Source organism: Pogona vitticeps, chromosome 13 (genome assembly GCF_051106095.1).
Source record: "Pogona vitticeps strain Pit_001003342236 chromosome 13, PviZW2.1, whole genome shotgun sequence".
Classification (NCBI taxonomy): domain Eukaryota; kingdom Metazoa; phylum Chordata; class Lepidosauria; order Squamata; family Agamidae; genus Pogona; species Pogona vitticeps.
The window spans coordinates 19,754,239-19,765,742 of record NC_135795.1 but is presented as its reverse complement, the minus strand read 5'-3'; the positions used below and the strand labels follow the sequence as shown (position 1 = coordinate 19,765,742).

The 11,504-nt window shown below is 50.4% G+C and overlaps 1 protein-coding gene across 4 annotated transcripts; it reads left to right on the top strand.

Annotated features, from left to right (window-relative positions):
* Positions 1-1,059: 1,059 nt before the first annotated feature.
* LITAF (lipopolysaccharide induced TNF factor) lies at positions 1,060-8,901 on the top strand. 4 transcript variants are annotated; one of them, XM_072982816.2, is made up of 4 exons: positions 1,060-1,269; positions 6,589-6,796; positions 7,465-7,621; positions 8,282-8,901. In XM_072982816.2, exons 2-4 carry the CDS (start codon positions 6,595-6,597, stop codon positions 8,388-8,390), a joined length of 468 nt encoding a protein of 155 aa, XP_072838917.2. In that variant the 5' UTR covers positions 1,060-1,269; positions 6,589-6,594; the 3' UTR covers positions 8,391-8,901. The 4 variants fall into 4 exon arrangements, with proteins under 4 accessions (XP_072838917.2, XP_078237679.1, XP_020664106.3 ...); XM_078381553.1 differs by lacking the exon at positions 1,060-1,269 and adding an exon at positions 1,543-1,779; XM_020808447.3 differs by lacking the exon at positions 1,060-1,269 and adding an exon at positions 4,447-4,788.
* The last annotated feature ends 2,603 nt before the right edge of the window (positions 8,902-11,504 follow it).

The following is an 11,504-nucleotide window of genomic DNA, read 5'->3' as shown; positions in this document are numbered from 1 at the left end:
GGGGGAAATGCCTGGAAGGAAAAACAGAGACGCTTCCAAGGCCAGAGGTTGGTCACTAGGTGCCACCGTGCACGTGCATGTGTGCGTGTGCCTCCCTCTCCCCCTGCCCCGACCATGTTCCTTGTGAGAGGCTCAGACAGGTACACTTGTAAAAGGATAACAGGTTAATGTGAAAATACTCCTGAGTCGTTGAAGAAGAGAGGGAGAGGGAGAGGAACAGAGAGAGAAAAAGGGGAAAAATTGGTGCTTCGGTAAGAAAAATGTTTATTAAACCTAAAACTCATAAATTGAAGCAAAAAGAAAGATACGTTTTCACTCGTCAGCAAAAACATCTGGACACCTGATGCTATTGAGCATCAGAAGCGGTCTTACCCATGTTCAAATACTAGCAAATATTTGGAGCAAACTGGCTTCTGGGGGGGAGGCGGAGGGGGTTGCAAAAGGAAGGATCCTTTCCTGGTAGGTTTGAATGGCAAGGAAGGAAGGACGTTTGGAAAGCTCAAGCTATGGGATGGTGCGAAGGCGTAGCTCAAAGGTCGGCTACCTTGCCTGCCCTGGGCATCTTCAAGAAGCAAAAGGATGGTCTCCTGTCCTGCTTCGGGTTTCCTGTCCGGGTGGGGGGGAGCAACCTCTCTAGACTTTAGGGGGGGCACCTGACGCTTCCTGGCTTCTGTGATTCCGTAAGGGGGTGGCTTCCCTGTGCAAACTTCCTAAAACTCAGGGTAGTTTGTGGAGCCCCTGTTCCCTCTTTTCTTCCTCCTTGGTATGCCCGGGGATCCCAACCAGCCAGGTCTTCACCGCCTTAACCCCACAGGTGGCCATGTCGGTGTGCGCTTCTGCAGGCAGCCGAAAGCCAAGGTCCCTGTGGCTCCTTGAAGCCCACCCCATTGATTTCTGCCCAGATTTTGGGGGGGTGACACATTCCTCTATGGCTCGGCTGAGCGTCCTACCACCCAGGGTTGTTGTGAAGAGTTGTGGCCATGGGGGGGCCACCAGGGGTCGCTGTAGGTCTCGCCTCCTCCTCCTCCTCCTGGCCTACCTCCAAAGGGTGTGGTTGGCAAAGGGAGGACCAGGGTGGGGTGGGGTCGGGACGTTCCTCGGAGGGGTAAGGAACGTAACGCGCAGGGGAAAGGAACGGAGGAAAGGAACGGGCGGCTGTTCCCGCCCTCCCCACCCCCAGAGGGAGGCAGGGCCGGGAAAGGTGCGGCTCCAGCGGGCCCGCCTCCAGGGGCGGCAAAGCCACCGAAGCACCTCCGGTCGGGGCCGCAGGTAAGCGCAGGTCCCGCGGGTGGGGGTAGCGGGGTGGGGGGGAGGGATATTTGGGGGGGGGGGAACGGCCGACCCCGGTGGGGCAGTGCCCGAGGCCAGGCAGAGGGAGCTCTCTCTCCCTCCGGCGCTCTGACTCGCAAGGAGATCGTGGGAGCGTGTGTTGTTTTGCGGGGGGGGGGGGAGGAAAGGGGGGGCGTTTTGCGCTTTGGACTACAGTGCCCAGCATCCTCAGCCGCAGGGGAGTTGGGAAGCTCTCCCCTCCCAAACGAAAGCTCTCTCCTCCCCCCAAAAGTCTGTTTTTTAAAGCCCCCTACGCATCCCGAAAAGCGTGGGGATTCCCCCCCCCCGCAAAGATGCCTGGAAAAGCGCTTCCTCGGGAGCTTGGCTTTGGGATGGGGGGAAGGAAGCAAGGAAAGGGAGTGAAAGACGACACCTCCTGATGGATCTAGAGATGCAGAATTCGGTGGGATCCGGCTGCTGGCGTCGTTGCCCCCGGAGAATTAACTGCAGGTGTCTGTGCCTCTCCCTTAACGTTGTTCCTGGTCCAATGGCTTTGGGGGGGGGGGACAGAATTGGCCGAATTTAGAGGGAGGGGCAGTCTGCAGATGGGGGACCCCCTTCCCCCCCAAAAAAAAATCCCTGCAGCTTGCTTGGGAATTCCCAGATGAGGAAGAAGGTTAAAGACAGGAGGGAAACAAAGGGGGAGAAAGGAAGACCAGTTTTGCTTTCCCAGCTGGGTCAGAGCAACATGGGCTTGCTGATTCTGCCCCGCCCCACCGAGGCCAGCTTCTGGGCCCAACTGGCATCCTCCACAGCCTTTTCTTTGTTTGTTTCCTTCGTTGCTGTTCATATTTGCAGAGTGTGTGGGAGCAGGAAGTAGTGGCAACTTTTACAGCCCGCCATGGAGGAAGTGGTGGGTTTTTTTCTCTCCCCAGGGTTTGGAAAACTCACTTTCACAATGGGGCAGGGTTGGCCCTGTCATGAAACTCATGGAGCTTAAGCTTCAGCCCTCCCCCCATCCAGGAGAGGTCCCAGAAGCGACTTTGGTTCCTGGTTTTTTAAGAAATGGTGGCGTTGTGGAAGGAGCCCCTTGAAGAGGAGAACGGGGGTTGATGACCCATATCTCTTTGCTGGTTGGGTAGAAGCCCCCATAACAGCATGTATCAGGGCCCCCCAAAATATAGGTCCCCCACTGGGTTGGAGGCTTTCCAATCTCTGTCCCCATTTTTCTGTTTTGATCTGAGCTGTGCCTGGTTCCAGTGGAGGGGAGTTCCAAGGGTAAAACCAGACCATCCTTCTTGTGGTTTCCAAGCAAGTCAGGTGGTTGAGAAGCAGGAAGGGAAAATGCAGAAATACATCCGAACCAGGAACTTGTGCCCAATTTCAGCCACCACCACCCCCAGGAAGGACAAACTTACTGAAATCACCTTGTCGACCCAAACACATGCAAGCTTCAGAAATCTTAAATATTCCTTCTGTGGTTAGAAGAAACATTGTATTGGTCTTGCGTGATTCTGAAAGAATTTCAGATATTCCCATTAACACAAACAAGGCAGAGGTACTTCTTTGGCCTAGAACTGGTGGTTGAAAGGTCAACTCCAGTAAAAATGGTTGCATTAGTACAGAGAATCATTCTAACTACAATTGATATTTATTTAAAGCTTGTTTTGGGTTTGATTTCCCTGCATTTAATTTAAGACCCTGAGATGCTGGTATTTTGTCCCTCTAAGTAGGAAAGGTACATAGGGCTTCGTTGTTTTTTTTTAAGTCAAAGTGAGTTGGAATATTCCAGCTTAATGAAAATAAATGCAGCTGAAAATGCGTTTTGAAGAATTCAGGAGCTTTGCCATTTTCAGGGGACCAAAGTTTTATTTCAATAGGCCGTTAACATGTTGAGATAATGGGGGGGGGGGTGTTTGTGGTTGAAAGAAAGGTTAGATTGGAGATGTTTTGCTATGCCAGGAGCTGAATCTGGCCCTCGTCATGCAGGCATACCTGGTCTTTTTGCCCCTGAGTTGTGTTGCGTCCAACCGTCGCATTGTTTATTTATTTCTGAATGATCATCATCCCACTCGCTCTTAGCTTATAGAAGGGAGACACTGAGAAATGGAATCTGAAAGAAGACAAACTATTAAAAATTTAACATCAGTTGAAACACATTACTAAGAGGCTCCAACCATATTTCCATAATATATTTGCGGGTTTGCATGCATGGCTTCTGATAAGACACCGTAGATTGATGCATATGAAGAGAATTGAGGTTCATGGCAAGAAGTTCTGTCAGCAAGCCTTCTCCATCACGGTCAACACTGAGAAGCTACAGGTGTACCTGAAAGGGCACTCTGTGCCTTCTTCAGTTACATAAACATCATCATCACCATCATCTGCAGAGAAACATAGGGGTTTGTGTGTTCATTCCTTCCCTTGCTGCAGCGTTAAAACGGGCCCGTCGCAAAGGGGCGAAAGGTTTTCCGTTGCTCTGTCTGCAATCAGATAGGGCGTGGGCGGTGGAGAGTTTCGTTTGCTAGGAACCGTGGGGCGAAGGTAGAGAATTCGCTAATTCTGAACCGAACCGACGTGATTCGGGATGGTTCGCACGTGGCTTGGATGAAAGGGGAATGTCTGGTTCCGGAGCACAGCAAATGTGCAGATCAGTGCAAATCCAGAGCACACGGAGGCCAAATACCTCCAGCCTAATAGCTGTGTTGATGTTTGTTTTGGAATCTATATATATATTTAAAAGGTGTCTTGTTTTGCGAATTGCTGAAGCAGAGTGAGCTACAGTTTGGCAAGCTGATTCCCCTTGTCTGGTTCTCCCTTGAGCCCAGGGAACGGATCATACGTTGAAAGAGAATCATTGGCCTGGGCTCTGTAGCCCTCCAGAAGGAGATGTGGAGGGGGGGCGGGAGGGGGGCCTTGCCCAGAATGGCCTGCCTGGTGCCCGCGGTGCCCCCACTCCAGTCACTGGGTTATTGTCAAGCCAGAGGCGCGCGCTCTCTGGTACGCGTTGACTCCATCCTCCTGCATTTGTTGCAAAGACAGACACTGCGGCATTCATACCCCCCCCCCCAAAAAAAGCCTCTTTTGTGCCTGGGAAACCCATGGCAGTTTAGAAACGGGCACAAACCCCCTGACCCATCCTTTTGGCTCAGCCGAGCCGTGTCGCTCGTTCGAAAACCGTGGCTTTCGTGAAGCGAAGGGACCTGTAAAGGCCCTTCCCCGAATAGCAGGAGGCGCAGGGTGTCTGCCACTGGGCACGGCAGATGGGGCGGAGGCCCCACACCGTCTTTGGGGGTGGCAAACTCTTCCTTCCTGGCCTTGCCTGCGGCCTGGCAGGCTGAAGTCCGCTCAGCAGCCAGCCGCACGGCGTGTCACGGCTTTCTCGCGAGGCCAGGCTGGGTCACCCGGATGGGCCGTGCGCTTTTCTGGTAGATGATGCTGAAACGTGTGTAGGGAAACCCTCTTTGATTCCGGGTGAAAACAGGAACTGGCTGTCTCAGCCTGCCAAGGAGGTAGGAGGTAGGTAGGCAAATTCTATTTTAAATAAATACGAAGAGGCTGAAGGCACACTTCTTGGTGAAGAGGAGAACAGTGGGGGTGAAGTCATGCCTGTTGGTGTTTCTGAAGTTAAATCCCAAACATTGGGTGCCTGTGGTCACTTCCCGGCTGGCCGCCTAGAAAACGGCAGCATCAACAGCGACGACCAGCAGTCTCGTCACGATGGGGTGACAGGCTAACATCCACAGCTGGGATAATAATACCTTGAGGGGACTAAGAATAGTAATACAGAGAGGGAGTTGAAACTCTAGACTGGCCGATGCAGCAAAAATAAGCTCGAGACATAGTCAGTGTCAGTGGGTGAAGCCAGTCTTGGATGTGGAACTCCTTGCCACTGGACCGAGGAGCTTTTGGGGAAAGGATTAGAGAAATCCATAGGATAGGATGAGAAGTGGGTGTGTGCGTGAGAGAGAGAGAGAGAGAGAGATTTAGCTGGAGAGACCAGGTCTAGCTATTAACCTGGTGTTTGGAAAAGGTGACTCAGAGGGCAACACCACAGTTCCTGGAATCCCCCATGCTGGTAAGGGGGAGCGGGGCACGGTGTGTCATCACCGGGGGAAGAAAATTCTGGAATTTTGTGCGGGTCGTGCTAGCACAATGGAACTTCCATGTGCAGGAGCAGTCTATCTTGTGATACAGTCTGTAGGCCTGGTGAGGCAACGTGGAAGGAGAATTTCAGGGGGGGGGTTAATCTCTCTTGGTGGGCTTACCAGACGAGGCCATGGCTGGAGGTCAGAGGGCCCACGGCCATCCGCTATGGCGGAAGAGATTGGATGGGATTTGAGGTCTTCCCTTTGATTTCTACCCGGCCTTTCTCCCTACCGAGGACTTTAGCCCTCGTCATGCCACCCAGGGCTGCCTGCTCCCTTCCCCTCCCTGGCGGCAGCGGGGGCAAAGCGTGGACGGGCGGGCGGGCGTCCCTCTCCCTCGGAGCCCTCCGTTAATCATCAACCCATTGCATCCCCACCCTGTCCGGGGGAAGTGGCTGGCGCGGGGGCGAGAGGCTGCCTTCTGGAGATTGCGGCAGGAAGCAGGTTGAAGAGGCAGGAACCCCGTTCAGATGCGGTGGCTGGCTTTAGCAGTACCCAGCGTGGTGTCGGGGATGGAGTGAGGGACCAGGACCCAGGAGGCCTGGGTTCGAATCCCTGCCCCATGCGGAGAGAGGTCCTCAGGAAACCTTGGAAGCCCCGGTGAGGGTCCCTGCGAGGCGGTTCCGACGTCCATGCGCGTGATACGCACGCCAGCCTGAGCGGATCCCTTGTCTTAAGGCAGTGGATTGGGCAGGGGGTTGGTCTGGTTCTTCCTTCTTCCCCTCCTGACCCTTTGCCCCCCCCCGAGGATATGAGCCCTTTTTCAAAACGGCTCGGAAGGAGTGGAAGGTGCCCACAGGGGGTGAAGCATTCATTGGGGGGGGGGATCCTATTCAAAAGAAAAACATGGCGTGAGACCTGAGACAGACAGAAGGGAGCTTTAGGCTTTCTCTGGTGTTGGAGGGGTTTCTGACAAAGCCGTTACGATGGGGGGAAGCGCGTACTGTCTTCATGGGACCCATGTTTCCTGTGCTGTCCTGTTATTTCTGACTTGCAATGACCCAAGTAGAGTTTTGAATGATCAGTGTCACCCCACAATGAGTTTCATTGGCCTACAGGGATTTGAACCCAGGCCTTCCGCTTACTTGCCGTCTGCCATGTCACGCCGGCTCACAGAGTACCTCTTTTCCTAACCAGCCCCCCTGTTCTCTGTCTCACTTTCCCCCCCCAGGAAAAAATGTCTGCCCCATCAGCTCCCAACCACCCACCGATGGCACCCCCTTCGTATGAAGAGACCACAGGGTTCAACAATTCGGCGCCTTACCCTTACCCTGTGCCCGGGTACGGGACTGGGCCGGCGACAAAAGGGGGGCAGGTGCCACCATACCCTGCCCAACCTTACCCGCCTCAACCTGGCCCCATGCCAGGAGCTCCCCCTGGTAAGTCCTAAAATGATGCTCGTGGCACGTTCCTGGAATTCAAGGCGCTGGCTTGGGTGGGTCTTCCCAGTGGGTCTCCCCTCCAGGTCTAAACCACCCCGGAACCTGCTTAGCTTCAGCAACAGGGCTGCGCCTGGAGACTCATTTCCCCCCCCCTTCCCTTATGAGGCACTGCTGGATAGCTCAGGGGTTCAGGCATCTGGACACAGAGCCAGAGAGGTTGGGAGTTCGATTCCCCTACCGGGCCTCCTTAACAGGGGATGGACTAGATGATCCAGAGGGTCCCTTCCAGCTGTTCTGTTCTGAGATGATTAGCTGGTTGGATAGTTTAGGGGTTTAAGTCTCTGTCCACAGAGCCAGAGAGTTTGGGAGTTCAATTCCACCCCTGGGCCTCCTGGACAGGGGCTGGACCCGATCAGTCATAAGGTCTCTTTGAGCTCTTCATTTCTATGATGGATGGGGAAGGCCTCCTCCACCTTATCCAAGAGAAGTCAATCTGATAGCTCTGAGCTGCTTGGATCTCTCTAGCATGCAAGAAAAATCCCTGTTGCATTTCCAAAGCCAGTTTTTAACACCTCAGGTGAACTGCCCCTTTTTTGGGGGGGGGGGGTGTTGTGCAGCAGACGGTTGCCATCAGTTCTTTCTGCTCTTCCTCCTTGTCTCTCCAGTCACCGTCCAAGCTGTTTACGTCCAGAATCCCGTGCTTTTCCACGACCGTCCCATACAGATGACCTGCCCATCCTGCAGTAAGCTGATCGTGACGCGCATCTCGCACAATGCGGGGGCGCTGGCCTGGCTGTCGTGCGGAGGCCTCTGCCTGCTGGGGTGAGCGAGTCACACTGTTCCCCCCCTCTTTCCGGACTCTGCTCTTCTGCCCACCTCCGATCATCACGGCTGAGACGTGAGCCCAGGCCGTCTCCTGCCTGCCTGAGCAGAGAGGTGAAGGCCCAGGAGCCAAAGAACAGGGAGATGGGGGGGGGGTGGAATAGAGGGCAAAACAGTGTTTTTCTTGGGATATATATTTTTTAATTCTAAAGACTGTTTCAGAGCTCCACTTAACCCACTCTGGCACAGTCTCCTGCCTGGAAAAGGATGCTTCCCGGGTTCTGGCAGGCCCATCTGCTTTCCAGCTTTCCTTACAGCCTGGGAACATTCCTTTCTTTTGAGGGGGAGAAACCCCAAATCCTAGCTTTTTGCCATCCCACAATGGAAACTTTCCAAGGGGGAACGAATTTGCCACCCCAGACTGGTTTTCTTTCTAAAATCGGAACTGGAGATCTTGGGAACAGGAGTGCCAAGATGACCCTTTTCTGGAGCCGGAGTTTCTGCCCACCGGCTGGCCGTGTCCTTCCCAGCTACGAAGGAGGGAGGGAGGGAGGGACGGCGCTTCTCCTAAAAGGGTGAGATGTGGCTGCAACGTCCCTTCCCGACCTCCACCGACAGGGTCCGGCCATCATCCTGAAGCCACCCTCTTTTCCCTTGCAGGTGCTGGTTAGGCTGCTGCCTCATCCCTTTCTGCGTGGACCCGCTCCTCGATGTGGACCACTCTTGCCCGAACTGCAACGCTCTCCTTGGCTCCTACAAGCGCCTTTGAGCGAGCGTGCCGGCATCCGGGCAGCGCCCTGGGCTGGCGTCTTCGCATGCCTTTCCTTTGGACTGCACGGAAATCACTTTATGGCGTGATTTTTTTTCATTCCCCTCTTTTCAAACCTGCGCGTTCAAGAAGACGTGGTTCCTTTGGGAAAACGTGTGCCACGTCTGGGCCCCTGTGTCGCTCTTCTTTTCTCTCCAAATGCGCGCCTGTTCTGTCCTGCAGAGAATCATTCGGGCACTGTTTGTTCTGTCCATGTTGGATGCCTTGTGCCACCGAGTGAAGGGACAGCCCGGTTCCTGACACTTAGCACGCCTTTTCCCTTAAGCTCTGTGTCACAAACCTGTTCCCTTGTGTTCTTCCACACAACCCAGGTTCACCTTTGGGTATGACATTTATTTTTCAACCCTTTCCACTGCCACCAGAAGAGTCACTCCTCACTACATCAAATATGACTCTTAAAGCAATGTTATTCAATTAAACAATGTTTATTAAAGTGTTCATGTAAAATAAATCATGGATGGTCTTATTTCATTTAATCAATCAACTGTGCTTTGGTAACATTTATATTTGCTTATGTAGAATCATGTTAATCCAAGTATTTATTCATTTTGAAATTACTGGTTCTTCTTTTACTGCATTACAAGATTGTTGTAAAGAAAAATCATTTTCTTGTTCTGATTTAAAACTGTTTTTCTGAGGCTTCATTATATCTACATTTCCTACAAGTTCAGGTGATTGGCTGACATTTATATCTTCCTCAGGAACCTCACTATTACCATAAAGATTTTCTTTCTTTTCTGTTTGTGAGTGTGTGGTAATTCTATCAGTTTTGATATAATTAATTAAGTCTAACCCAATTAAACAAGGGGTATAAATCTCATGTGAAACAGCTACTTTAAATTTACCAATCCATTCTTTATACCTTATATGTACTTTAGCCATGGGTAACTTAATTAATTCTGTCCCAATTCCTTTAACTGTAATTTTTTCCTTTGTAATGATATCTTTCTGTGGAATAATATCTGCATGGCATAAAGTTATCTGAGAACAAGAGTCTCTCAAAGCTAGATACTTGATGTTGTTAATATAAATATTTTCTTCAGCTGACTTCATCAATTCTCTGTTGGTTTTAATGTAATAGCAGTGGACATTATCTGCTAGAGGAGGCAGTTGCTCCTGCGTCACTGTTCTGTCAGTTAAACTGTCACTCTGCTGTTTTACCTCAGATCATGCTTTTTGTATAGAGTATACCTTTTTAGGTACAACTCCCACTGTTTTCTGTTGTCCCATTTCTTTGTTTTTAACAAATTCACAATTGGAATTAAGATGATCTGGTTTTCCACAACCAAAACAAGTTTTTAAATTTCTTTGTTCATTATATGGGGTTTTGTCTCCCTTTCCTTCAAAGCTTTTACCTTGTTGGTACTGCTCTGAGGATCTCTCTCTAAAATGGCTTCCATCTGTATATTTGTTGGTTTTGTGGAAATCTCTAGGTTCTCTTTCTTAAACGTTTCTGAGGGCTGAGCTGGGGGGATGATGTCACAGAAGAGACCCGGGGTACCCTTAAATCTCTATCTCTGTCCCCATTTTTTCAGGAATAAGCTTGAACACCTCTTAGGCCACAGCAGACATTGCTGTCCGGTGGTGGGTGACGGTTGCTATTCTCATTCCCTGCATTTTTTTTTTCATGGTGACTATTTTTTTAAAAAGATAACAATGCTGTTTCTCTGTTCTCCTGCTGTAATCTGTCCTGCGGGAGTTGTTTCTGCCAAGGATCCCCCCTCAAACCTTGCGTGCCAGGAGGGAACATTTTTTTTAAAAAAAGCACCTTTTAGTTGTAGAACTGGGTTGACAAAGGGGGCCATGATTTCTGCAGCATTATCGCCAGAACCGAGGGAAGAGAACGTCGCTGTGTCTCAGCTGCTGGTATATACGTTCTCCCCAGCTCAGGGAACTGCTCAGATATCATCTTTTACAAATCCGCTTGAGGATGTTTGGACAGCTGCCCTGACTCTGTGTTAGGATCTTCTCTAGCAAATATATAAAAGCGCTCTGCAGGCTACTGCAGTTCAAGTGGGCATGGTGAGCTGTCGGGATCTGCAAGATGAGAGGAAGTAGGGGTCTTGCAGATGAAGCCTCAGGGCAGGGATCTTTCTCCTTGACCAGCAAGGGGGAAAAGAAAAGACGGGACACTCGAGTGTGGTTTTCAGGAAGGGATCCGGATGAATACAGAACAGCCTGCCGTGAGGCACCTGTTCAGTAGGAGTTCTTTTCTCTCGATCCGGCCTCCCCTCAGTTTATTGTATCCCCTACCTTTGAACAAGTTAATCAATACAGAGGTAACTAATTTCTTGAATACACAACCAGAATAACCAGAGTGCTAGTAAACAGAGACAGCTAATTTCCTTGAATACAAAGGCATCAGTAAACAGAGTGATTAGCAAACAGACAGGCTGGTAAACAGTTAATAGTAAACAGGCACAGATACCATCCAAATACACAGACAAGTTCCTGAATACACGAACACTTTAACTACATTATCCAGAGACAATAGACAGCAGGTTAATGATCATCCTTACTGGAAACTAGTGACTTGCAGTTTTAGCATGAGGCCTGCCATTGTCATAGATATACATTTGCTACTGCCACAGACATATACATTGTAACAGCATAACAGCATAAATTTTCCCCACATCCCAACCGTTTTTTATTTATTTTGTTGAAGACAATGGCTGTTGTCGACTCTTGAATCTTCTGAATCCAGGGGGTTCCGGTGCAGGTATGATAGCAGAAAGTCTGGTTCATCTTCAGCAGAGGGTGGCATAGCATGTTCCAGGCCACTGGGAATTAGGGAAGCATTCCAATAGCCAAACCTGCTTCCTTGTTGCACTGAGAGGCAAAACTCATTCTTTACAACTTTAAAACATTGTTCAGATGGAATGAAACCTGGAATCTTGCAAGAGAATTAAATGGCATATTCTGATGACATCAACATTACAATGTAAATTAAAGAAAACACAATATTGGATAGATAAAATTACAATTACAATAAGATATGCATAACAAGAATACAGAACAATTTTCAGGAAAATAAAACATATTGAAAACATATTA

What these genes read in the sequence shown, in the direction of transcription:
- LITAF (XM_072982816.2), top strand. Translation starts at nt 6,595, where the DNA reads ATGTCTGCCCCATCAGCTCCCAACCACCCACCGATGGCACCCCCTTCG. An exon ending in CATGCCAGGAGCTCCCCCTG is followed by an intron (nt 6,797 to 7,464) that starts GTAAGTCCTAAA and finishes TTGTCTCTCCAG; the next exon opens with TCACCGTCCAAGCTGTTTAC. An exon ending in GGAGGCCTCTGCCTGCTGGG is followed by an intron (nt 7,622 to 8,281) that starts GTGAGCGAGTCA and finishes TTTCCCTTGCAG; the next exon opens with GTGCTGGTTAGGCTGCTGCC.